The 27,639-nt window shown below is 41.8% G+C and overlaps 1 protein-coding gene across 1 annotated transcript in view; it reads right to left on the reverse strand.

The window, feature by feature from the left end:
- The window catches only part of LOC121506173 (BCL-6 corepressor-like), an 87,473-nt gene extending 63,700 nt beyond the window's left edge, over window positions 1-23,773 (reverse strand). Inside the window, exons 1-2 of the mRNA XM_041781819.1 lie at window positions 23,305-23,773; window positions 17,178-17,257 (exon numbers count right to left, since the gene is read on the reverse strand). Coding sequence (XP_041637753.1) covers window positions 17,178-17,180 — 3 coding nt within the window. The 5' untranslated portion in view covers window positions 17,181-17,257; window positions 23,305-23,773. The remainder of the gene's footprint in view (window positions 1-17,177; window positions 17,258-23,304) is intronic.
- Between the last annotated feature and the right edge of the window lie 3,866 nt (window positions 23,774-27,639).

Genomic DNA, 27,639 nt, shown 5'->3' on the forward strand with positions numbered 1-27,639 from the left:
CAGTCACTCTGAGACCTGGGACCTGAGACCACTACCAGCCAAATACAGTCAACTCTGAGACCTGAGACCTGCGACCTGACACCTGGGACCTAAGACCTAAGACCTGAGACCTGAGACCACTGCCAATAAAAGACAGTCACTCTGAGACCTGGGACCTGAGACCACTACCAGCCAAATACAGTCAACTCTGAGACCTGAGACCTGACACCTAAGACCTGACACCTGGGACCTAAGACCTAAGACCTGAGACCTGAGACCACTGCCAATAAAAGACAGTCACTCTGAGACCTGGGACCTGAGACCACTACCAGCCAAATACAGTCAACCCTGAGACCTGAGACCTGCGACCGCTGCCAATACAAGACAGTCAACTCTGAGACCTGAGACCTGACACCTAAGACCTGACACCTGGGACCTAAGACCTAAGACCTGAGGCCTGAGACCACTGCCAATAAAAGACAGTCACTCTGAGACCTGGGACCTGAGACCACTACCAGCCAAATACAGTCAACCCTGAGACCTGAGACCTGGGACCTGCGACCGCTGCCAATAAAAGACAGTCAACGCTGAGACCTGAGACCTGAGACCACTACCAGCCAAATACAGTCACCCTGAGACCTGAGACCACTGCCAGCAAAAGGCAGTCAACATGGAGACCTGAGACCTGCGACCACTGCCAATAAAAGACAGTCAACTCTGAGACCTAAGACCTGACACCACTGCCAGCCAAATACAGTCAACCCTGAGACCTGAGACCACTGCAAGCAAAAGACAGTCAACTCTGAGACCTGAGACCGCTCCACCTCTGTCTGTCAGGTACAACAAATATAAAGCACAGAAGATCCTACAGGTTTCAGATTATTACATCGACTGTAAAGGCAAGGATTAAATGTTGCAGAAGCTTCATAGGATGACATGTTTCAAAGGCAAGGATGGAATGTTGTAGAAGCTTCATAGGATGACATGTTTGAAAGGCAAGGATGGACTGTTGTAGAAGCTTCATAGGATGACATGTTTGAAAGGCAAGGATGGAATGTCCTAGAAGCTTCAAAGGATGACATTTTTGAAAGGCAAGGATGGAATGTTGCAGAAGCTTTATAGGATGACATGTTTCAAAGGCAAGGGTGGAATTTTGTAGAAGCTTCAAAGGATGACATGTTTCAAAGGCAAGGATGGAATGTTGTAGAAGCTTCAAAGGATGACATATTTGAAAGGCAATGATGGAATGTTGTAGAAGCTTCAAAGGATGACATATTTGAAAAGCAAGGATGGAATGTTGTAGAAGTTTTAAAGGATGACATGTTTGAAAGGCAAGCATGGAATGTCGTAGAAACTTTAATGGATGACATGTCTAAAAGGCAAGGATAGAATGTTTTAGAAGCTTTTATGGATGACATGTTTTAAGGGAAGGATGGAATGTCGTAGAAACTTTAACGGATGACATGTTTGAAAGGCAAGGATGGAATGTTCTAGAAACTTTAATGGACGACATTGTATTTAAAGGCAAGGATAGAACTGTCTTAAGGCTAAAAATAAGGATGTGATTTTTATAGACAAGGATGGAATGTTTCTTAAGCTTTACGTGATTAAACCCCCTTAAAATAGGAAAGAATGGAATGTTTAAAAGGCTTTAATGGCAAAAGCAGGATGTTTTACAAGCTTATTTAATGTGATCAGCTTTCAAAGCAAGAATAGAATGTTTGCAAAGCTGCGAAGGATGACATGGCATTCCATCCTCACCTTCAAACAAGCTTTAAAATCTGACATGATCTTTCAAAGGCAAGGATGGAATGTTTCAACAGCTTTAAAATATGGGGGGATTTTCAATTGTTCCCAAAGAGAAGGAGTCCAGCTCCAACCTCGTAGCTGTAAGAGGGTCGGGGTTAGACCAAAGGTTTAATGTTGGTCAGTCAGGACTCTTTCTGGGAATTCCTGTCAAACATCGGTACTGTAAAAACTCCTGTGGTTAAATCCACAACAGTAAAATAAGGATTGGGTTTATTTAAAGAATCTCCCCCATAGAACACGACGTCTGTGATTTCTCTTCAGAGAGGAATAAGAGCGGCTGCTTTTAGTATTCCTGGATGACACACGGCGCCCGGAGCAACGCTTTCTCTCCCAACAGCTCAGGGGCGAGCGAGGGAGGGAAAGAGGAAGCGTGAGATAAACAAAGAGAGGGCGAGAGACGTGGAGGGAAAAAAGCAGCTAGAGAGCGAGGGAGAGAAATATGGAAGGAAAACACCTAATTGAATTTCCTGTCACACGGCGTTCTGAACCCTCTCTGATTGGCTATCAGCCTCAGGGCCATTAGGAAATTATCCAGACTGCCGGGTGGCTGCCAAAGATGTGAAAAATGAAAGATAGCACACTCCCTCTGTTTATTAGGGACCAAAATAAAGTCAGAAGACCCCAGCTGGGGGAAAATTTCACAGATATAAATAAGTGAAACACAAGCAGCTGTAAACAGGAAAGACCTCATCAAAAATAATCAAAGGCAGAGGATGAAATGTTTCCTAGACTTTAAAGGATGACATTAAAGGCAGAGGATGGAATGTTTCCGAGACTTTAAAAGATGACATCAAAGGCAGAGGATGGAATGTTTCCTAGACTTTAAAGGATGACATCAAAGGCAGAGGATGGAATGTTTCCTAGACTTTAAAGGATGACATCAAAGGCAGAGGATGGAATGTTTCCTAGACTTTAAAAGATGACATCAAAGGCAGAGGATGAAATGTTTCCTAGACTTTAAAGGATGACATCAAAGGCAGAGGATGGAATGTTTCCTAGACTTTAAAGGATGACATCAAAGGCAGAGGATGGAATGTTTCCTAGAATTTAAAGGATGGCATCAAAGGAAGAGGATGGAATGTTTCCTAGACTTTAAAAGATGACATCAAAGGCAGAGGATGGAATGTTTTCAAGACTTTAAAGGATGACATCAAAGGCAGAGGACAGAATGCTTCCTAGACTTCAAAGGATGGCATCAAAGGCAGAGGATGGAATGTTTCCTAGACTTTAAAGGATGACATCAAAGGCAGAGGATGGAATGTTTCCTAGACTTTAAAAGATGACATCAAAGGCAGAGGATGAAATGTTTCCTAGACTTTAAAGGATGACATCAAAGGCAGAGGATGGAATGTTTCCTAGACTTTAAAGGATGACATCAAAGGCAGAGGATGGAATGTTTCCTAGAATTTAAAGGATGGCATCAAAGGAAGAGGATGGAATGTTTCCTAGACTTTAAAAGATGACATCAAAGGCAGAGGATGGAATGTTTTCAAGACTTTAAAGGATGACATCAAAGGCAGAGGACAGAATGCTTCCTAGACTTCAAAGGATGGCATCAAAGGCAGAGGATGGAATGTTTTCAAGACTTTAAAGGATGGATCAAAGACAGAGGATGGAATGTTTTCTAGACTTTAAAGGATGACATCAAAGGCAGAGGATGGAATGTTTCCTAGACTTTAAAAGATGACATCAAAGGCAGAGGATGGAATGTTTACTAGACTTTAAAGGATGACATCAAAGGCAGAGGATGGAATGTTTCCTAGACTTTAAAGGATGACATCAAAGGCAGAGGATGGAACGTTCCTAGAATTTAAAGGATGGCATCAAAGGAAGAGGATGGAATGTTTCCTAGACTTTAAAAGATGACATCAAAGGCAGAGGATGGAATGTTTTCAAGACTTTAAAGGATGACATCAAAGGCAGAGGACAGAATGCTTCCTAGACTTCAAAGGATGGCATCAAAGGCAGAGGATGGAATGTTTTCAAGACTTTAAAGGATGGATCAAAGACAGAGGATGGAATGTTTTCTAAACTTTAAAGGATGGAATCAAAGGCAGAGGATGGAATGTTTTCAAGTCTTTAAAGAATGGATCAAAGGCAGAGGACAGAATGTTTTCAAGACTTTAAAGGATGGCATCAAAGGCAGAGGATGGAATGTTTTTTAGACTTTAAAGGATGACATCAAAGGAAGAGGATGGAATGCTTCCTAGACTTTAAAGGATGGCATCAAAAGCAGAGGACAGAATGCTTCCTAGACTTCAAAGTATGGCATCAAAGGCAGAGGTTGGAATGTTTTCAAAACTTTAAAGGATGGCATCAAAGGAAGAGGTTGGAATGCTTCCTAGACTTTAAAGGATGGCATCAAAGGCAGAGGATGGAATGTTTTCAAGACTTTAAAGGATGGATCAAAGACAGAGGATAGAATGTTTTCTAAACTTTAAAGGATGGAATCAAAGGCAGAGGATGGAATGTTTTCAAGACTTTAAAGGATGACATCAAAGGCAGAGGATTAAATGTTTTTTAGACTTTAAAGGATGACATCAAAGGAAGAGGTTGGAATGCTTCCTAGACTTTAAAGGATGACATCAAAGGAAGAGGTTGGAATGCTTCCTAGACTTTAAAGGATGGCATCAAAGGCAGAGGATGGAATGTTTTCAAGACTTTAGAGGATGGAATCAAAGGAAGAGGATGGAATGTTTCCTAGACTTTAAAAGATGACATCAAAGGCAGAGGATGGAATGTTTTCAAGACTTTAAAGGATGACATCAAAGGCAGAGGATGAAATGTTTTTTAGACTTTAAAGGATGGCATCAAAGGCAGAGGATGGAATGTTTTCAAGACTTTAAAGGATGGATCAAAGACAGAGCATGGAATGTTTTCTAGACTTTAAAGGATGACATCAAAGGCAGAGGACAGAATGCTTCCTAGACTTTAAAGGATGGATCAAAGGCAGAGGATGGAATGTTTTCAAGACTTTAAAGGATGGCATCAAAGACAGAGGATGGAATGTTTCCTAGACTTTAAAGGATGGCATCAAAGGCAGAGGATGGAATGTTTCCTAGACTTTAAAGGATGGATCAAAGACAGAGGATGGAATGTTTTCTAAACTTTAAAGGATGGAATCAAAGGCAGAGGATGGAATGTTTTCAAGTCTTTAAAGAATGGATCAAAGGCAGAGGACAGAATGTTTTCAAGACTTTAAAGGATGGCATCAAAGGCAGAGGATGGAATGTTTTCAAGACTTTAAAGGATGGATCAAAGACAGAGCATGGAATGTTTTCTAGACTTTAAAGGATGACATCAAAGGCAGAGGATGGAATGTTTCCTAGACTTTAAAAGATGACATCAAAGGCAGAGGATGGAATGTTTCCTAGACTTTAAAGGATGACATCAAAGGCAGAGGATGGAATGTTTCCTAGACTTTAAAGGATGACATCAAAGGCAGAGGATGGAACGTTCCTAGAATTTAAAGGATGGCATCAAAGGAAGAGGATGGAATGTTTCCTAGACTTTAAAAGATGACATCAAAGGCAGACGCTGGAAAGTTTTAAAGAATTTAAACGATGCCATCAAAGGCAGAGGACAGAATGCTTCCTAGACTTCAAAGGATGGCATCAAAGGCAGAGGATGGAATGTTTTCAAGACTTTAAAGGATGGATCAAAGACAGAGGATGGAATGTTTTCTAGACTTTAAAGGATGACATCAAAGGCAGAGGATGGAATGTTTTCAAGACTTTAAAGGATGACATCAAAGGCAGAGGATGAATGTTTTCAAGACTTTAAAGGATGGCATCAAAGGCAGAGGATGGAATGTTTTAGACATTAAAGTATGACATCGTCTTTAAAGGCAGAGGATGGAATGCTTCCTAGACTTTAAAGGATGGCATCAAAAGCAGAGGACAGAATGCTTCCTAGACTTCAAAGTATGGCATCAAAGGCAGAGGTTGGAATGTTTTCAAAACTTTAAAGGATGGCATCAAAGGAAGAGGTTGGAATGCTTCCTAGACTTTAAAGGATGGCATCAAAGGCAGAGGATGGAATGTTTTCAAGACTTTAAAGGATGGATCAAAGACAGAGGATAGAATGTTTTCTAAACTTTAAAGGATGGAATCAAAGGCAGAGGATGGAATGTTTTCAAGACTTTAAAGGATGGCATCAAAGGCAGAGGATGAAATGTTTTTTAGACTTTAAAGGATGACATCAAAGGAAGAGGTTGGAATGCTTCCTAGACTTTAAAGGATGACATCAAAGGCAGAGCATGGAATGTTTTCTAGACTTTAAAGGATGGCATCAATGGCAGAGGATCGAATGTTTACAAGACTTTAAAGGATGACATCAAAGGGAGAGGATGGAATGTTTTAAAGACATTAGAGGATTACATCAAAGGCAGAGGATGGGATGTTTTATAGACATTAAAGGATGACATCATCAAAGGGAGAGGATGGAATGTTTTAGAGACATTAGAGGATGACATTATCAAAGGGAGAGGATGGAATGTCTAATAGACAGTAGAGGATGGCATCGTCAAAGGCAAAGAATGGAATGTTTTTTAGACATTAGAGGATGACATCAAAGGCAGAGGACAGAATGCTTCCTAGACTTTAAAGGATGGATCAAAGGCAGAGGATGGAATGTTTTCAAGACTTTAAAGGATGGCATCAAAGACAGAGGATGGAATGTTTCCTAGACTTTAAAGGATGGCATCAAAGGCAGAGGATGGAATGTTTCCTAGACTTTAAAGGATGGATCAAAGACAGAGGATGGAATGTTTTCTAAACTTTAAAGGATGGAATCAAAGGCAGAGGATGGAATGTTTTCAAGTCTTTAAAGAATGGATCAAAGGCAGAGGACAGAATGTTTTCAAGACTTTAAAGGATGGCATCAAAGGCAGAGGATGGAATGTTTTCAAGACTTTAAAGGATGGATCAAAGACAGAGCATGGAATGTTTTCTAAACTTTAAAGGATGGAATCAAAGGCAGAGGATGGAATGTTTTCAAGACTTTAAAGGATGGCATCAAAGACAGAGGATGGAATGTTTCCTAGACTTTAAAGGATGGCATCAAAGGCAGAGGATGGAATGTTTCCTAGACTTTAAAGGATGGATCAAAGACAGAGGATGGAATGTTTTCTAAACTTTAAAGGATGGCATCAAAGGCAGAGGATGGAATGTTTTCAAGACTTTAAAGGATGGATCAAAGACAGAGCATGGAATGTTTTCTAGACTTTAAAGGATGGCATCAAAGGCAGAGGATGGAATGTTTTCAAGATTTTAAAGGATGGATCAAAGACAGAGGATAGAATGTTTTCTAAACTTTAAAGGATGGAATCAAAGGCAGAGGATGGAATGTTTTCAAGACTTTAAAGGATGGCATCAAAGACAGAGGATGGAATGTTTCCTAGACTTTAAAGGATGGCATCAAAGGCAGAGGATGGAATGTTTCCTAGACTTTAAAGGATGGATCAAAGACAGAGGATGGAATGTTTTCTAAACTTTAAAGGATGGCATCAAAGGCAGAGGATGGAATGTTTTCAAGACTTTAAAGGATGGATCAAAGACAGAGCATGGAATGTTTTCTAGACTTTAAAGGATGGCATCAAAGGCAGAGGATGAAATGTTTTTTAGACTTTAAAGGATGACATCAAAGGAAGAGGTTGGAATGTTTCCTAGACTTTAAAGGATGGCATCAAAGACAGAGCATGGAATGTTTCCTAGACTTTAAAGGATGGAATCAAAGGCAGAGGATGGAATGTTTTCAAGACTTTAAAGGATGGATCAAAGACAGAGCATGGAATGTTTTCTAGACTTTAAAGGATGGCATCAAAGGCAGAGGATGGAATGTTTTCAAGACTTTAAAGGATGGATCAAAGACAGAGCATGGAATGTTTTCTAGACTTTAAAGGATGGCATCAAAGGCAGAGGATGGAATGTTTTCAAGATTTTAAAGGATGGATCAAAGACAGAGGATAGAATGTTTTCTAAACTTTAAAGGATGGCATCAAAGGCAGAGGATGGAATGTTTTCAAGATTTTAAAGGATGGATCAAAGACAGAGGATAGAATGTTTTCTAAACTTTAAAGGATGGAATCAAAGGCAGAGGATGGAATGTTTTCAAGACTTTAAAGGATGGCATCAAAGACAGAGGATGGAATGTTTCCTAGACTTTAAAGGATGGCATCAAAGGCAGAGGATGGAATGTTTCCTAGACTTTAAAGGATGGATCAAAGACAGAGGATGGAATGTTTTCTAGACTTTAAAGGATGACATCAAAGGCAGAGGACAGAATGCTTCCTAGACTTTAAAGGATGGATCAAAGGCAGAGGATGGAATGTTTTCAAGACTTTAAAGGATGGCATCAAAGGCAGAGGATGGAATGTTTTCAAGACTTTAAAGGATGGATCAAAGACAGAGGATAGAATGTTTTCTAAACTTTAAAGGATGGAATCAAAGGCAGAGGATGGAATGTTTTCAAGACTTTAAAGGATGACATCAAAGGCAGAGGATTAAATGTTTTTTAGACTTTAAAGGATGACATCAAAGGAAGAGGTTGGAATGCTTCCTAGACTTTAAAGGATGACATCAAAGGAAGAGGATTGAATGATTTCTACACTTTAAAGGATGGAATCAAAGGCAGAGGATGGAATGTTTTCAAGACTTTAGAGGATGGAATCAAAGGAAGAGGATGGAATGTTTCCTAGACTTTAAAGGATGACATCAAAGGCAGAGGATGGAATGTTTTCTAAGACTTTAAAGGATGGCATCAAAGGCAGAGGATGGAATGTTTTCTAAACTTTAAAGGATGGAATCAAAGGCAGAGGATGGAATGTTTTCAAGACTTTAAAGGATGGCATCAAAGTCAGTGGATGGAATGTTTCCTAGACTTTAATGGATGACATCAAAGGCAGAGGACATGGAATGTTTTCTAGACTTTAAAGGATGGATCAAAGGCAGAGGATGGAATGTTTTCAAGACTTTAAAGGATGGCATCAAAGACAGAGGATGGAATGTTTCCTAGACTTTAAAGGATGGCATCAAAGGCAGAGGATGGAATGTTTCCTAGACTTTAAAGGATGGATCAAAGACAGAGGATGGAATGTTTTCTAAACTTTAAAGGATGGAATCAAAGGCAGAGGATGGAATGTTTTCAAGTCTTTAAAGAATGGATCAAAGGCAGAGGACAGAATGTTTTCAAGACTTCAAAGGATGGCATCAAAGGCAGAGGATGGAATGTTTTCAAGACTTTAAAGGATGGATCAAAGACAGAGGATGGAATGTTTTCTAGACTTTAAAGGATGACATCAAAGGCAGAGGATGGAATGTTTCCTAGACTTTAAAAGATGACATCAAAGGCAGAGGATGGAATGTTTCCTAGACTTTAAAGGATGACATCAAAGGCAGAGGATGGAATGTTTCCTAGACTTTAAAGGATGACATCAAAGGCAGAGGATGGAATGTTTTCAAGATTTTAAAGGATGGATCAAAGACAGAGGATGGAATGTTTTCTAGACTTTAAAGGATGACATCAAAGGCAGAGGATGGAATGTTTTCAAGACTTTAAAGGATGACATCAAAGGCAGAGGATGGAATGTTTTCAAGACTTTAAAGGATGGCATCAAAGGCAGAGGATGGAATGTTTTCAAGACTTTAAAGGATGGATCAAAGACAGAGGATGGAATGTTTTCTAAACTTTAAAGGATGGAATCAAAGGCAGAGGATGGAATGTTTTCAAGTCTTTAAAGAATGGATCAAAGGCAGAGGACAGAATGTTTTCAAGACTTTAAAGGATGGCATCAAAGGCAGAGGATGGAATGTTTTTTAGACTTTAAAGGATGACATCAAAGGAAGAGGATGGAATGCTTCCTAGACTTTAAAGGATGGCATCAAAGGCAGAGGAACGAATGCTTCCTAGACTTTAAAGGATGGCATCAAAGGCAGAGGATGGAATGTTTTCAAGACTTTAAAGGATGGATCAAAGACAGAGCATGGAATGTTTCCTAGACTTTAAAGGATGGAATCAAAGGCAGAGGATGGAATGTTTTCAAGACTTTAAAGGATGGATCAAAGACAGAGCATGGAATGTTTCCTAGACTTTAAAGGATGACATCAAAGGCAGAGGATGGAATGTTTTCAAGACTTTAAAGGATGGCATCAAAGGCAGAGGATGAAATGTTTTTTAGACTTTAAAGGATGACATCAAAGGAAGAGGTTGGAATGCTTCCTAGACTTTAAAGGATGACATCAAAGGAAGAGGTTGGAATGCTTCCTAGACTTTAAAGGATGGCATCAAAGGCAGAGGATGGAATGTTTTCAAGACTTTAGAGGATGGAATCAAAGGAAGAGGATGGAATGTTTCCTAGACTTTAAAAGATGACATCAAAGGCAGAGGATGGAATGTTTTCAAGACTTTAAAGGATGACATCAAAGGCAGAGGACAGAATGCTTCCTAGACTTTAAAGGATGGCATCAAAGGCAGAGGATGGAATGTTTTCAAGACTTTAAAGGATGGATCAAAGACAGAGCATGGAATGTTTTCTAGACTTTAAAGGATGACATCAAAGGCAGAGGACAGAATGCTTCCTAGACTTTAAAGGATGGATCAAAGGCAGAGGATGGAATGTTTTCAAGACTTTAAAGGATGGCATCAAAGACAGAGGATGGAATGTTTCCTAGACTTTAAAGGATGGATCAAAGACAGAGGATGGAATGTTTTCTAAACTTTAAAGGATGGATCAAAGACAGAGGATGGAATGTTTTCTAAACTTTAAAGGATGGAATCAAAGGCAGAGGATGGAATGTTTTCAAGTCTTTAAAGAATGGATCAAAGGCAGAGGACAGAATGTTTTCAAGACTTTAAAGGATGGCATCAAAGGCAGAGGATGGAATGTTTTCAAGACTTTAAAGGATGGAAAAAAGACAGATGATGGAATGTTTTCTAAACTTTAAAGGATGGAATCAAAGGCAGAGGATGGAATGTTTTCAAGACTTTAAAGGATGGCATCAAAGACAGAGGATGGAATGTTTCCTAGACTTTAAAGGATGGCATCAAAGGCAGAGGATGGAATGTTTCCTAGACTTTAAAGGATGGATCAAAGACAGAGGATGGAATGTTTTCTAAACTTTAAAGGATGGCATCAAAGGCAGAGGATGGAATGTTTTCAAGTCTTTAAAGAATGGATCAAAGGCAGAGGACAGAATGTTTTCAAGACTTTAAAGGATGGCATCAAAGGCAGAGGATGGAATGTTTTCAAGAATTTAAAGGATGACATCAAAGACAGAGGATAGAATGTTTTCTAGACTTTAAAGGATGGACATCAAAGGCAGAGGATGGAATGTTTTCAAGACTTTAAAGGATGGCATCAAAGGCAGAGGATGGAATGTTTTCAAGACTTTAGAGGATGGAATCAAAGGAAGAGGATGGAATGTTTCCTAGACTTTAAAAGATGACATCAAAGGCAGAGGATGGAATGTTTTCAAGACTTTATAGGATGACATCAAAGGCAGAGGACAGAATGCTTCCTAGACTTTAAAGGATGGATCAAAGGCAGAGGATGGAATGTTTTCAAGACTTTAAAGGATGGCATCAAAGACAGAGGATGGAATGTTTCCTAGACTTTAAAGGATGGCATCAAAGGCAGAGGATGGAATGTTTTCAAGACTTTAAAGGATGGACATCAAAGACAGAGGCTGAAATGTTTTGTAGACTTTAAAGGATGACATGTTTACAGGCAAGGATGGAATGTTTTGTAGACTTTAAAGGATGACATGTTTACAGGCAAGGATGGAATGTTTTGTAGACTTTAAAGGATGACATGTTTACAGGCAAGGATGAAATGTTTTGTAGACTTTAAAGGATGACATGTTTACAGGCAAGGATGGAATGTTTTGTAGACTTTAAAGGATGACATGTTTACAGGCAAGGATGGAATGTTTTGTAGACTTTAAAGGATGGATCAAAGAGAGATGATTGTATTTTTTCTAAACTTTAAAGGATGGCATCAAAGGCAGAGGATGGAATGTTTTCAAGACTTTAAAGGATGGCATCAAAGACAGAGGACAGAATGTTTTCTAGACTTTAAAGGATGGCATCAAAGGCAGAGGATGGAATGTTTTCAAGACTTTAAAGGATGGCATCAGAGACAGAGGATGGAATGTTTTCAGACTTTAAAGGATGGATCAAAGGCAGAGGATGGAATGTTTTCAAACTTTAAAGGATGGCATCAAAGGCAGAGGATGGAATGTTTTAGACATTAAAGTATGACATTGTCTTTAAAGGCAGAGGATGGAATGTTTTCAAGACTTTAAAGGATGACATCAAAGGAAGAGGACAGAATGCTTCCTAGACTTCAAAGGATGGCATCAAAGGCAGAGGATGGAATGTTTTCAAAACTTTAAAGGATAGCATCAAAGGCAGAGGACAGAATGCTTCCTAGACTTTAAAGGATGGCATCAAAGGCAGAGGATGGAATGAGTTCAACACTTTAAACGATGTAATCAAAGGAAGAGGATGGAATGTTTTCAACAATTTAAACGATGGCATCAAAGGCAGAGGATAGAATGTTTCCTAGACTTTAAAGGATGGCATCAAAGGCAGAGGATGGAATGTTCCTAGACTTTAAAGGATGACATCAAAGGCAGAGGATGGAATGTTTCAAGACTTTAAAGGATGACATCAAAGGCAGAGGATGGAATGTTTCCTAGACTTTAAAGGATGACATCAAAGGCAGAGGATGGAATGTTCAAGACTTTAAAGGATGGCATCAAAGACAGAGGATGGAATGTTTCCTAGACTTTAAAGGATGGCATCAAAGGCAGAGGATGGAATGTTTCCTAGACTTTAAAGGATGACATCAAAGGCAGAGGATGGAATGTTTTCTAGACTTTAAAGGATGACATCAAAGGCAGAGCATGGAATGTTTACTAGACTTTAAAGGATGGCATCAATGGCAGAGGATGGAATGTTTAAAAGATTTAAAAGGTTGGATCAAAGACAGAGGATGGAATGTTTACTACACTTTAAAGGATGACATCAAAGGCAGAGGATGGAATGTCTTTAAAGGATGGATCAAAGGCAGAGGATGGAATGTTTTTCAAGACTTTAAAGGATGGCATCAAAGGCAGAGGATGGAATGTTTAGACTTTAAAGGATGACATCAAAGACAGAGGATGGAATGTTTCTAAACTTTAAAGGATGACATCAAAGGCAGAGGTTGGAATGCTTCCTAGACTTTAAAGGATGGCATCATAGGCAGAGGATGGAATGTTTTCAAGACTTTAAAGGATGGATCAAAGGCGGAGGATGGAATGTTTCCTAGACTTTAAAGGATGACATCAAAGGCAGAGGATGGAATGTTTTCTAGACTTTAAAGGATGACATCAAAGGCAGAGGACAGAATGCTTCCTAGACTTTAAAGGATGGATCAAAGGCAGAGGATGGAATGTTTTCAAGACTTTAAAGGATGGCATCAAAGACGGAGGATGGAATGTTTCCTAGACTTTAAAGGATGGCATCAAAGGCAGAGGATGGAATGTTTCCTAGACTTTAAAGGATGACATCAAAGGCAGAGGATGGAATGTTTTCTAGACTTTAAAGGATGAAATTGTCTTTAAAGGCAGAGGAAGGAATGTTTTAGACATTAAAGTGTCTTTAAAGGCAGAGGATGGAATGTTTCCTAGACTTTAAAGGATGACATCAAAGGCAGAGGATGGAATGTTTCCTAGACTTTAAAGGATGGCATCAAAGGCAGAGGATGGAATGTTTCCTAGACTTTAAAGGATGACATCAAAGGCAGAGGATGGAATGTTTTCTAGACTTTAAAGGATGACATCAAAGGCAGAGGACAGAATGCTTCCTAGACTTTAAAGGATGGATCAAAGGCAGAGGATGGAATGTTTTCAAGACTTTAAAGGATGGCATCAAAGACAGAGGATGGAAAGTTTCCTAGACTTTAAAGGATGGCATCAAAGACAGAGGATGGAATGTTTCCTAGACTTTAAAGGATGGCATCAAAGGCAGAGGATGGAATGTTTTCAAGACTTTAAAGGATGACATCAAAGGCAGAGGACAGAATGCTTCCTAGACTTCAAAGGATGGCATCAAAGGCAGGGGATGGAATGTTTTCAAGACTTTAAAGGATGGATCAAAGACAGAGGATGGAATGTTTTCTAAACTTTAAAGGATGGAATCAAAGGCAGAGGATGGAATGTTTTCAAGTCTTTAAAGAATGGATCAAAGGCAGAGGACAGAATGTTTTCAAGACTTTAAAGGATGGCATCAAAGGCAGAGGATGGAATGTTTTTTAGACTTTAAAGGATGACATCAAAGGAAGAGGTTGGAATGCTTCCTAGACTTTAAAGGATGGCATCAAAGGCAGAGGACAGAATGCTTCCTAGACTTCAAAGTATGGCATCAAAGGCAGAGGATGGAATGTTTTCAAAACTTTAAAGGATGGCATCAAAGGAAGAGGTTGGAATGCTTCCTAGACTTTAAAGGATGGCATCAAAGGCAGAGGATGGAATGTTTTCAAGACTTTAAAGGATGGATCAAAGACAGAGGATGGAATGTTTTCTAAACTTTAAAGGATGGAATCAAAGGCAGAGGATGGAATGTTTTCAAGTCTTTAAAGGATGGATCAAAGGCAGAGGACAGAATGTTTTCAAGACTTTAAAGGATGGCATCAAAGGCAGAGGATGAAATGTTTTTTAGACTTTAAAGGATGACATCAAAGGAAGAGGTTGGAATGCTTCCTAGACTTTAAAGGATCACATCAAAGGAAGAGGTTGGAATGCTTCCTAGACTTTAAAGGATGGCATCAAAGGCAGAGGATGGAATGTTTTCAAGACTTTAGAGGATGGAATCAAAGGAAGAGGATGGAATGTTTCCTAGACTTTAAAAGATGACATCAAAGGCAGAGGATGGAATGTTTTCAAGACTTTAAAGGATGACATCAAAGGCAGAGGACAGAATGCTTCCTAGACTTTAAAGGATGGATCAAAGGCAGAGGATGGAATGTTTTCAAGACTTTAAAGGATGGCATCAAAGACAGAGGATGGAATGTTTCCTAGACTTTAAAGGATGGCATCAAAGGCAGAGGATGGATTGTTTTCAAGACTTGAAAGGATGACATCAAAGGCAGAGGATGGAATGTTTTTTAGACTTTAAAGGATGACATCAAAGGCAGAGGATGGAATGTTTCCTAGACTTTAAAGGATGACATCAAAGGCAGAGGATGGAATGTTTTCTAGACTTTAAAGGATGACATCAAAGTCAGAGGATGGAATGTTTCCTAGACTTTAAAGGATGACATCAAAGGCAGAGGATGGAATGTTTTTTAAGACTTTAAAGGATGACATCAAAGGCAGAGGATGGAACGTTCCTAGAATTTAAAGGATGGCATCAAAGGAAGAGGATGGAATGTTTCCTAGACTTTAAAAGATGACATCAAAGGCAGAGGATGGAATGTTTTCAAGACTTTAAAGGATGACATCAAAGGCAGAGGACAGAATGCTTCCTAGACTTCAAAGGATGGCATCAAAGGCAGAGGATGGAATGTTTTCAAGACTTTAAAGGATGGATCAAAGACAGAGGATGGAATGTTTTCAATTCTTTAAAGAATGGATCAAAGGCAGAGGATAGAATGTTTTCAAGACTTTAAAGGGTGGCATCAAAGGCAGAGGATGGAATGTTTTTTAGACTTTAAAGGATGACATCAAAGGAAGAGGTCGGAATGCTTCCTAGACTTTAAAGGATGGCATCAAAGGCAGAGGACAGAATGCTTCCTAGACTTCAAAGTATGGCATCAAAGGCAGAGGATGGAATGTTTTCAAAACTTTAAAGGATAGCATCAAAGGAAGAGGACAGAATGCTTCCTAGACTTTAAAGGATGGCATCAAAGGCAGAGGATGGAATGTTTTCAAGACTTTAAACGATGGCATCAAAGGAAGAGGATGGAATGTTTTCAACAATTTAAACGATGGCATCAAAGGCAGAGGATAGAATGTTTCCTAGACTTTAAAGGATGGCATCAAAGGCAGAGGATGGAATGTTTCCTAGACTTTAAAGGATGACATCAAAGGCAGAGGATGGAATGTTTCCTAGACTTTAAAGGATGACATCAAAGGCAGAGGATGGAATGTTTCCTAGACTTTAAAGGATGACATCAAAGGCAGAGGATAGAATGCTTTCAAGACTTTAAAGGATGACATCAAAGGCAGAGGATGGAATGTTTCCTAGAATTTAAAGGATGGCATCAAAGGAAGAGGATGGAATGTTTCCTAGACTTTAAAGGATGACATCAAAGGCAGAGGATGGAATGTTTTCAAGACTTTAAAGGGTGACATCAAAGGCAGAGGACAGAATGCTTCCTAGACTTCAAAGGATGGCATCAAAGGCAGAGGATGGAATGTTTTCAAGACTTTAAAGGATGGATCAAAGACAGAGGATGGAATGTTTTCTAAACTTTAAAGGATGGAATCAAAGGCAGAGGATGGAATGTTTTCAAGTCTTTAAAGGATGGATCAAAGGCAGAGGACAGAATGTATTCAAGACTTTAAAGGATGGCATCAAAGGCAGAGGGTGAAATGTTTTTTAGACTTTAAAGGATGACATCAAAGGAAGAGGTTGGAATGCTTCCTAGACTTTAAAGGATGACATCAAAGGAAGAGGTTGGAATGCTTCCTAGACTTTAAAGGATGGCATCATAGGCAGAGGATGGAATGTTTTCAAGACTTTAGAGGATGGAATCAAAGGAAGAGGATGGAATGTTTCCTAGACTTAAAAGGATGGCATCAAAGACAGAGGATGGATTGTTTTCAAGACTTTAAAGGATGGCATCAAAGGCAGAGGACAGAATGCTTCCTAGACTTTAAAGGATGGATCAAAGGCAGAGGATGGAATGTTTTCAAGACTTTAAAGGATGGCATCAAAGACAGAGGATGGAATGTTTCCTAGACTTTAAAGGATGGCATCAAAGGCAGAGGATGGATTGTTTTCAAGACTTGAAAGGATGGCATCAAAGGCAGAGGATGGAATGTTTTTTAGACTTTAAAGGATGACATCAAAGGCAGAGGATGGAATGTTTCCTAGACTTTAAAGGATGACATCAAAGGCAGAGGATGGAATGTTTCCTAGACTTTAAAGGATGACATCAAAGGCAGAGGATGGAATGTTTTTTAGACTTTAAAGGATGACATCAAAGGCAGAGGATGGAATGTTTCCTAGACTTTAAAGGATGACATCAAAGGCAGAGGATGGAATGTTTCCTAGACTTTAAAGGATGACATCAAAGGCAGAGGATGGAATGTTTCCTAGACTTTATTTATTCCCTACTGCAGAGACTTTAGTTACAAACCTTCACACAGTCACATCAACAGAAAGGTGACCTTTGACCTCACCATGCTGTGAGCCTGTGGTTCTCTGGTCTCTGCTTCAGATGGGAGCGTCCACCGCGAGGATGCTGCTCAGCCCACCATGACTGCAGAAGAGAGGAGAGAGAGAGAGGGAGAGAGAAACCACATGAGAGAGGAGGTTAGAAAACACAAACACAGAGAAACCAGCGCCGAGGTTTCTGGACAAGCAGAGGTCTCACTCTGAGAGAAAAACGGGTGCAGAAAAATGAACTCTTCAAACCAAACCTCAGAGGCTGCACACTTCCTCACACGGCTCTTTAAATTCTTTATTTTTAATTTCCTCATGACACAAAAACAACAACCCAAACCAAAGGATAAACATGTAGACCTCTGGTCTCTCCATGAGGTGTATCTACTAAACTGAACAGCACTGCTCTAGCTTCATGGAAGGACTGTTTCTAAAGGTGGCTTTCCTGGTTAATGCTGTGAGCAGCACGACAAGGTAAGTGTTGTGTCAGTCATCTACACTGGAAGAGAAGAACAAAATAAGTATGATGCATCAAGTTCCAAAATAACTGGGACAGGGTCAAAGCCTGGCGAAGTTGTGCAAAGTGTAATGCAAAGTAATGGCCTGGCGGTAATCAGGCCTGGCCACACCCAGGCCTGATTACCGCCAGATTTGTTGGACCAAAAAATCACTTAAATAGAAACTGTCAGACAAAATGAAGTAGGCTACAAGATCTCAGAAAGAAACACATCATGAACAAATGAGAAAACAAAGTGATTGGAAGGATGACATGTTTCAAAGACAAGGATGGAATGTCATAGAAGTTTCAAAGGATGACATGTTTCAAAAGCAAGGATAGATTATTGTAGAAGGCAAGGATGGAATTTGGAAGAAGCTTTAAAGGATGACACATTTCAAAGGCAATGATGGAATGTTGTAGAAGCTTCAAAGGATGACATGTTTCAAAGGCAAGGATGGAATGTTGTACAAGGCAAGGGTGAAATGTGGTAGAAGCTTCAAAGGATAATATGTTTCAAAGGCAAGGATGGAATGTTGTAGAAGCTTATAAGGAAGGCATGTTTCAAAGGAAAGGATGGAATGTTTTATCAGCCCTAAGGTATGACATAATATTTAAAAACGCAAGAATGGAAAATTTATAGGCTTTGAATGATGACATCATCTTTGAAGGCAAGGATGGAATGTTGTAGAAGCTTCAAAGGATGACATCATCTTTGAAGGCAAGGATGGAATGTTGTAGAAGCTTCAAAGGATGACATGTTTCAAAGGCAAGGATGGAATGCTGTAGAAGCTTCAAAGGATGACACATTTCAAAGGCAAGGATGGAATGTTGTAGAAGCTTCAAAGAATAACATGTTTCAAAGGCAAGGATGGAATGTTGCAGAAGCTTCAAAGGATGACACATTTCAAAGGCAAGGATGGAATGTTGTAGAAGCTTCAAAGGATGACATGTCTCAAAGGCAAGGATGGAATGTTGGGAAGCTTCAAAGGATGACATTTTTCAAAGGCAAGGGTAGAATGTCATGGAAGCTTCAAAGGATGACATGTTTCAAATGCAAGGATGGAATGTTGTACAAGGCAAGGGTGGAATGTTGTAGAAGCTTCAAAGGATGAAATGTTTCAAAGGCAAAGGTGGAATGTTGTAGAAGCTTCAAAGGATGAAATGTTTCAAAGGCAAGGATGGAATGTTGTAGAAGCTTCAAAAGGATGACATGTCTCAAAGACAGGGATAAAATGTTGTACAAGACAAGGATGGAATGTTGAAGAAGCTTTTTAAGGATGACATGTTTCAAAGGCAAGGATGGAATGTTGTAGAAGCTTCAAAGGATGAAATGTTTCAAAGGCAAGGATGGAATGTTGTAGAAGCTTCAAAGGATGACATGTTTCAAAGGCAAAGGTGGAATGTTGTAGAAGCTTCAAAGGATGAAATGTTTCAAAGGCAAAGGTGGAATGTTGTAGAAGCTTCAAAGGATGAAATGTTTCAAAGGCAAGAATGGAATGTTTGAGAAGCTTCAAAAGGATGACATGTCTCAAAGACAGGGATAAAATGTTGTACAAGACAAGGATGGAATGTTGAAGAAGCTTTTTAAGGATGACATGTTTCAAAGGCACGGATGAAATGTGACCAAAGCTGTTAAAAAGTCCTGCAAGTCATCTGAGGTCATTTTTGAGTTTTTTACACATTATAAAAGCGTAGATTCCAATCTTTCTAATGGTGTATCATCCACCTTAATCTGACCATATTTTACAAAGATTTGCGAGATATTTGAATGTTAACTTCTAGTTCCTGTTTGTTCTGAGAAAAACAGGCTCAAAGTTTCAGGACTTCTCCTACCTCCAGGCAGGCCGGGAGATGGGCGTGAACAACAGAGCCACATTTACATAAAGTCCACCCAAACCAAGCTTCTGAATCGACTGGTGACGCTCATCAAAATATTCCCAAAGCAAATCCACCGTCATCAACCTTGCCCTGTCCAGTGATCTTGAAGTTGTCCGAAGTCTGTTGATAATTCTTGCTGCTTCTTCATCGTCTCTTCTACTTTTCTTCACTGCAGGGTGCATCTTGAGGCTTGTTGGTAAAGGTGATAACTAGAAACAGCAGTATAGGTGCCGAGGGGGGTGGCGTTTGAGCCATACGGTGTTTGTTATTGTCCATCTCAATGGGCGAAACTGGGAACAATGGCAGGCTGAGTGGCCAATTATCACCCCGCAGTTTCGCTTTCCCCTCCCCTGGAAAGCTTTCAGGGAAGGCATCAATAAGGGGGGTTATGGAATGTTTGTGAAGCCTGGGATGTTGGGGGCATTCTTCCTATCTATGATAGAGATGATCTATGGTGGTTTTTGTTTGTTTTTAGGGTGGAAGGTTTAATTGAAGGAACAGACGTCTCTTGTTTTCCTGATGACCCTGGAGCAGACGTGTCAGAGAAGTTAGACTGAAGCGATGGAGGAAGTCAGTGGGGTCTGATGTGTTAAATACAGAGAGAGCTGTACGTACGGCGCTGAAACAGCGTTGACGTCTGTGTTTTTATCACCCAGCAGGAGGGCTGATAAGGCGTGTGCCCCATTTCCAGAGGAAGTCATAATCCAGCGGCGCTGTGAACACAGGCACGGTGATTGATGGCTGTTAGGGAGCGGGGATTTCAATAACACCTCTTATCAGCGCCCGGCTAAAGGACAGCTGTGTGGGTCTGAGCTGCGTTCAGGCTCATCAATCACACGCAGAGCCAGAGCGGCTGATTTAGAGCTAAATTTACCGTAGATCTGCTCCGCTCAATTCAAACCTGGCTCAGATAAATCCCATGTTTTATACGATTTCAGAGCTCAAAATGCTGCAGACCTCTTAGACTCTACATTTAGACCACATCAACCAGGATCCTGACGGGCTTTAAAGCAGAAGGACTGAGATAACCAGGCACTCACAGTGGTTAGGTTTGATATTGTACTGTTATGGTTTAGAGTACATGCTTTGATTTGATAGAATCTGTAGATCTGTTTAACAGGGAGGAAAGGCAGGGATATAAGGAGCATAACAGAAATGACTGTGGTGTCAGAAGTTTTAGGACAGTTTTATAATTCAACATTTGTCCTGTAAGACGATCATGACATCATCCATGACGAGGGTAAGCCACAGAAGGTCACTGCTAAAGGCAGGGCTGTATCAGAGTAGATATAAGCAGGGTTAGCCACAGAAGGTCAATGCTAAAGGCAGGGCTGTATCAGAGTGGATATAAGCAGGGTTAGCCACAGAAGGTCAATGCTAAAGCCAAGGCTGTATCAGAGTAGATATAAGGAGAGTAGGCCACAGAAGGTCACTGCTAAAGGCAAGGCTGTATCAGAGTAGATATAAGCAGGGTTAGCCACAGAAGGTCAATGCTAAAGCCAAGGCTGTATCAGAGTAGATATAAGGAGAGTAGGCCACAGAAGGTCAATGCTACAGGCAAGGCTGTGTCAGAGCATATTCAAGGAGGGTAAGCCACAGAAGGTCACTGCTAAAGGCAAGGCTGTGTCAGAGTAGATATAAGGAAAGTAGGCCACAGAAGGTCACTGCTAAAGGCAAGGCTGTATCAGAGTAGATATAAGGAAAGTAGGCCACAGAAGGTCACTGCTAAAGGCAAGGCTGTATCAGAGTAGATATAAGCAGGGTTAGCCACAGAAGGTCACTGCTAAAGGCAAGGCTGTATCAGAGTAGATATAAGGAGAGTAGGCCACAGAAGGTCAATGCTACAGGCAAGGCTGTGTCAGAGCATATTCAAGGAGGGTAAGCCACAGAAAGTCACCACTAAAGGCAAGGCTGTGTCAGAGTAGATATAAGGACGGCAAGCCACAGAAGGTCACTGCTAAAGCCAAGGCTGTATCAGAGGCTGTGTCAGAGTAGATACAAGGAGGGTAAGCCACAGAAGGCCACTGCTAAAGGCAAGGCTGTGTCAGAGCAGATATAAGGACGGCAAGCCTCAGAAGGTCACTGCTAAAGGCAAGGCTGTATCAGAGTAGATATAAGCAGGGTTAGCCACAGAAGGTCACTGCTAAAGGCAAGGCTGTATCAGACTATATTCAAGGGCAGAAAGCCACAGAAGGTCACCGCTAAAGGCAAGGCTGTGTCAGAGTAGATATAAGGAGGGTAAGCCACAAAAGGTCACCGCTAAAGGCAAGGCTGTGTCAGAGTAGATATAAGGAGGGTAAGCCACAGAAGATCACTGCTAAAGGCAAGGCTGTATCAGAGCAGACATAAAGAGGGTAAGCCACAGAAGGTCACTGCTAAAGGCAAGGCTGTATCAGAGCATATTCAAGGGCAGAAAGCCACAGAAGGTCAATGCTAAAGGCAAGGCTGTATCAGACTATATTCAAGGGCAGAAAGCCACAGAAGGTCACTGCCAAAGGCAAGGCTGTGTCAGAGTAGATATAAGGAGGGTAAGCCACAGAAGGTCACCGCTAAAGGCAAGGCTGTGTCGGAGTAGATATAAGGAGGGTAAGCCACAGAAGGTCACTGATAAAGCAAGGCTGTATCAGAGCAGATATAAGGAGGGTAAGCCACAGAAGGTCACCGCTAAAGGCAAGGCTGTGTCGGAGTAGATATAAGGAGGGTAAGCCACAGAAGGTCACTGATAAAGGCAAGGCTGTATCAGAGCAGATATAAGGAGGGTAAGCCACAGAAGGTCACTGCCAAAGGCAAGGCTGTGTCAGAGTAGATATAAGAAGGGTAAGCCACAGAAGGTCACTGCTAAAGGCAAGGCTGTATCAGAGTAGATATAAGCAGGGTTAGCCACAGAAGGTCAATGCTAAAGGCAGGGCTGTATCAGAGTATATATAAGGAGAGTAGGCCACAGAAGGTCAATGCTACAGGCAAGGCTGTGTCAGAGCATATTCAAGGAGGGTAAGCCACAGAAGGTCACAGCTAAAGGCAAGGCTGTATCAGAGCAGACATAAAAAGTATAAGCCACAGAAGGTCACTGCTAAAGGCAAGGCTGTACCAGAGCAGACATAAAGAGGGTAAGCCACAGAAGGTCACTGCTAAAGGCAAGGCTGTATCAGACTATATTCAAGGGCAGAAAGCCACAGAAGGTCACCGCTAAAGGCAAGGCTGTGTCAGAGTAGATATAAGGAGGGTAAGCCACAGAAGGTCACCGCTAAAGGCAAGGCTGTGTCAGAGTAGATATAAGGAGGGTAAGCCACAGAAGGTCACTGCTAAAGGCAAGGCTGTATCAGAGCAGATATAAGGAGGGTAAGCCACAGAAGGTCACTGCCAAAGGCAAGGCTGTGTCAGAGTAGATATAAGAAGGGTAAGCCACAGAAGGTCACTGCTAAAGGCAAGGCTGTGTCTGAGTAGATATAAGGAGGGTACGCCACAGAAGGTCAACCTTTCCTTATTATATAAATCTTTTTGACCGGTGTTTCAGGGTACCATAACATTTAGACAGTGGATTTCAGATGTTTGTGAGCTCTAAGCCGTAATCCTCAAGATTTGAACAAAAAAGTCTGGAATGTTTCACTTTGTTGGAGAGGAATGTAGGATGGAGTTTATGGAGAGGAGTTTTATGGTGAGAAAGAGGGTAATATCAAAATTTTTCTAGTAAGGCTGTGATGTTTTCATGAACATGACGATCATACCTGAGGTGTGATACAGGTGTGATACTCCACCTTTAGACTCACCTTGCTGTCTTCTTCGGTGGTGTTCTGTCCAGGGTGTCCCTCCTGCTTTCACAGCCATCCGGTAATAATCATGCTAATCCTCCCCCGCTGCTGCCGATCCAGATAAATCCATACTCTCTATCCACCGCGTGCAGATGAGGGATGGGGGCGTGGGCGCGCACGTGCACGACCAGTGACACACACTCACAAACACACCCGCACGCGCTCTGAGAAAATGAAAATGTTTATGAATGAAGTCTGGAGCTTCAGGCTGAGCAAGCGCGTGCACGCTCAAACAATCGCACGCACGCGCCCAACTTGGCGTGTCCGTGCGTGTTTCCTCTGGTGGAGTCCCGACAGGAAGCAGCGGCGGGTCAGATCCCAAACAAACGTGCCATTCCCTCCACGCGCTCAGGTTTTCCTCCCGTGTGTTCCGCTCCTTCCGGTCGGTCTGTCGTCCGTCCGTCTGCTCGGTTCCCCTCCTCTCCCTCCTCCTCCTCTCTCTCCTCATCTCACTCCCTCTCTTCTTCCTCTTCTTCCTCTCTTTCTCCTCCTCTCCGCCGCTCGCGCTCCGAGGCGTCAAGCTGCTAGAAGGCAGGAGCGCACTTCCGCTCAGCTCCTTCAGAGTAAAAGCATCCAGCAGAGACAGAGACAGAGAGAACCTGGAAGGTTTAGAACCTGAGAAGTATGGCGCTATTCTTAGTATGAAACATTATGAAATATAAAGGAAAAAGGTTTGTGGTCAGTGGATGGACGGAGAGAAGGAGGGGTTATCAGTTAAAATGACCAAACCTGCCAGTGTTTTTGGTGCTTTTATTTTGAAAGTACCATCAGAGCCATCCTGTTGTTATAGAGATGAAAATGACGCTGACTTTACTCCGCTTTGTCTGAGCCTCTTAAATACTTCACAGGTTTATTTATTTTGATTATTCTCATCATTAAAAGGTGAAAAAACATTTATTTCATTAAACCACCTCTAACTTATTATCCTGAGTTTATATTTATACCTCAGACAGAGGGAAGAGTCTTTGGATTCAGATCTATAATTCTGCTTTATTAAAAAGTTCACAAATACACAAACAACCCCAACAATAGAAGGATATCCACAGGAACAAGAATAAAACATAAAAATAGAATTATTTTCAGCTCATAAATAAAAGAAGTTCAATTCATGAAGAACACACACGGTTAGTAAGCCTGCAGCTCCCCCCTGTGGTCCAGAAGAGAACTACAAGGTACAGGAGAGCAGAACCACCAATCACAGAGGGTGTTACAGCGAGGCAGCCAACCGGCAAGGGCCTAAGGTTCTAAAGGGCTAAGTTTCTAAAGGCTCAGGTTCTAAAGGGCTCAGGATCTAAAAGGGCTCAGGTTCTAAAGGGCTCAGGTTCTAAAAGGGCTCAGGTTCTAAAAGGGCTCAGGTTCTGAAGGGCTCAGGTTCTAAAGGGCTCAGGTTCTAAAGGGCTCAGGTTCTAAAGGGCTCAGGTTCTGAAGGGCTCAGGTTCTAAAGGGCTCAGGTTCTAAAGGGCTCAGGATCTAAAAGGGCTCAGGATCTAAAAGGGCTCAGGTTCTAAAGGGCTCAGGTTCTAAAGGGCTCAGGATCTAAAAGGGCTCAGGTTCTAAAGGGCTCAGGTTCTAAAAGGGCTCAGGTTCTAAAAGGGCTCAGGTTCTAAAGGGCTCAGGTTCGTAAAGGCTCAAGTTCTAAAGGGCTCAGGTTCTAAAGGGCTCAGGTTCTGAAGGGCTCAGGTTCTAAAAGGTGAAGGTTCTAAAAGGTCTCCGGTTCTAAAAGGTCTCAGGTTCTAAAGGGCTAAGGTTCTAAAGGGCTTAGGTTTTAAAGGGCTCAGGTTCTAAAGGGCTAAGGTTCTAAAAGGCCTCAGGTTCTAAAGGGCTCAGGTTCTAAAGGGTCTCAGGTTCGTAAAGGCTCAAGTTCTAAAGGGCTCAGGTTCATAAAGGCTCAAGTTCTAAAGGGCTCAGGTTCTAAAGGGCTCAGGTTCTGAAGGGCTCAGGTTCTAAAGGGCTCAGGTTCTAAAGGGCTCAGGATCTAAAAGGGCTCAGGATCTAAAAGGGCTCAGGTTCTAAAGGGCTCAGGTTCTAAAGGGCTCAGGATCTAAAAGGGCTCAGGTTCTAAAGGGCTCAGGTTCTAAAAGGGCTCAGGTTCTAAAAGGGCTCAGGTTCTAAAGGGCTCAGGTTCGTAAAGGCTCAAGTTCTAAAGGGCTCAGGTTCTAAAGGGCTCAGGTTCTGAAGGGCTCAGGTTCTAAAAGGTGAAGGTTCTAAAAGGTCTCCGGTTCTAAAAGGTCTCAGGTTCTAAAGGGCTAAGGTTCTAAAGGGCTTAGGTTTTAAAGGGCTCAGGTTCTAAAGGGCTAAGGTTCTAAAAGGCCTCAGGTTCTAAAGGGTCTCAGGTTCGTAAAGGCTCAAGTTCTAAAGGTCTCAGGTTCTTAAGGTCTCAGGTTCTAAAGGGCTCAGGTTCTAAAGGGCTAAGGTTCTAAAGGGCTCAGGTTCTAAAGGCTCAAGTTCTAAAAGGCTCAGGTTCTAAAGGGCTCAGGTTCTGAAGGGCTCACGTTCTAAAAGGCTCAGGTTCTAAAGGGCTCAGGTTCTAAAAGGTCTCCGGTTTTAAAAGGTCTCAGCTTCCAAAGGGCTCAAGTTCTTAAAGGCCTCAGGTTCTAAAGGGCTCAGGATCTAAAAGGGCTCAGGATCTAAAAGGGCTCAGGTTCTAAAGGGCTAAGGTTCTAAAGGGCTCAGGATCTAAAAGGGCTCAGGATCTAAAGGGCTCAGGTTCTAAAAGGGCTCAGGTTCTAAAAGGGCTCAGGTTCTAAAGGGCTCAGGTTCGTAAAGGCTCAAGTTCTAAAGGGCTCAGGTTCTAAAGGGCTCAGGTTCTGAAGGGCTCAGGTTCTAAAAGGTGAAGGTTCTAAAAGGTCTCCGGTTCTAAAAGGTCTCAGGTTCTAAAGGGCTAAGGTTCTAAAGGGCTTAGGTTTTAAAGGGTCCCAGGTTCGTAAAGGCTCAAGTTCTAAAGGGCTCAGGTTCATAAAGGCTCAAGTTCTAAAGGGCTCAGGTTCTAAAGGGCTCAGGTTCTGAAGGGCTCAGGTTCTAAAGGGCTCAGGTTCTAAAGGGCTCAGGATCTAAAAGGGCTCAGGATCTAAAAGGGCTCAGGTTCTAAAGGGCTCAGGTTCTAAAGGGCTCAGGATCTAAAAGGGCTCAGGTTCTAAAGGGCTCAGGTTCTAAAAGGGCTCAGGTTCTAAAAGGGCTCAGGTTCTAAAGGGCTCAGGTTCGTAAAGGCTCAAGTTCTAAAGGGCTCAGGTTCTAAAGGGCTCAGGTTCTGAAGGGCTCAGGTTCTAAAAGGTGAAGGTTCTAAAAGGTCTCCGGTTCTAAAAGGTCTCAGGTTCTAAAGGGCTAAGGTTCTAAAGGGCTTAGGTTTTAAAGGGCTCAGGTTCTAAAGGGCTAAGGTTCTAAAAGGCCTCAGGTTCTAAAGGGTCTCAGGTTCGTAAAGGCTCAAGTTCTAAAGGTCTCAGGTTCTTAAGGTCTCAGGTTCTAAAGGGCTCAGGTTCTAAAGGGCTAAGGTTCTAAAGGGCTCAGGTTCTAAAGGCTCAAGTTCTAAAAGGCTCAGGTTCTAAAGGGCTCAGGTTCTGAAGGGCTCACGTTCTAAAAGGCTCAGGTTCTAAAGGGCTCAGGATCTAAAAGGGCTCAGGTTCTAAAGGGCTCAGGTTCTAAAAGGGCTCAGGTTCTAAAAGGGCTCAGGTTCTGAAGGGCTCAGGTTCTAAAGGGCTCAGGTTCTAAAGGGCTCAGGTTCTAAAGGGCTCAGGTTCTGAAGGGCTCAGGTTCTAAAGGGCTCAGGTTCTAAAGGGCTCAGGATCTAAAAGGGCTCAGGATCTAAAAGGGCTCAGGTTCTAAAGGGCTCAGGTTCTAAAGGGCTCAGGATCTAAAAGGGCTCAGGTTCTAAAGGGCTCAGGTTCTGAAGGGCTCAGGTTCTAAAGGGCTCAGGATCTAAAAGGGCTCAGGTTCTAAAGGGCTCAAGTTCTAAAGGGCTCAGGTTCTAAAGGGCTCAGGTTCTGAAGGGCTCAGGTTCTAAAAGGTGAAGGTTCTAAAAGGTCTCCGGTTCTAAAAGGTCTCAGGTTCTAAAGGGCTAAGGTTCTAAAGGGCTTAGGTTTTAAAGGGCTCAGGTTCTAAAGGGCTAAGGTTCTAAAAGGCCTCAGGTTCTAAAGGGCTCAGGTTCTAAAGGGTCTCAGGTTCGTAAAGGCTCAAGTTCTAAAGGGCTCAGGTTCTAAAGGGCTCAGGTTCTAAAGGGCTCAGGTTCTAAAGGGCTCAGGTTCTGAAGGGCTCAGGTTCTAAAGGGCTCAGGTTCTAAAGGGCTCAGGATCTAAAAGG

This window comes from Cheilinus undulatus, linkage group 24, assembly GCF_018320785.1.
Source record: "Cheilinus undulatus linkage group 24, ASM1832078v1, whole genome shotgun sequence".
NCBI classification, from domain to species: domain Eukaryota; kingdom Metazoa; phylum Chordata; class Actinopteri; order Labriformes; family Labridae; genus Cheilinus; species Cheilinus undulatus.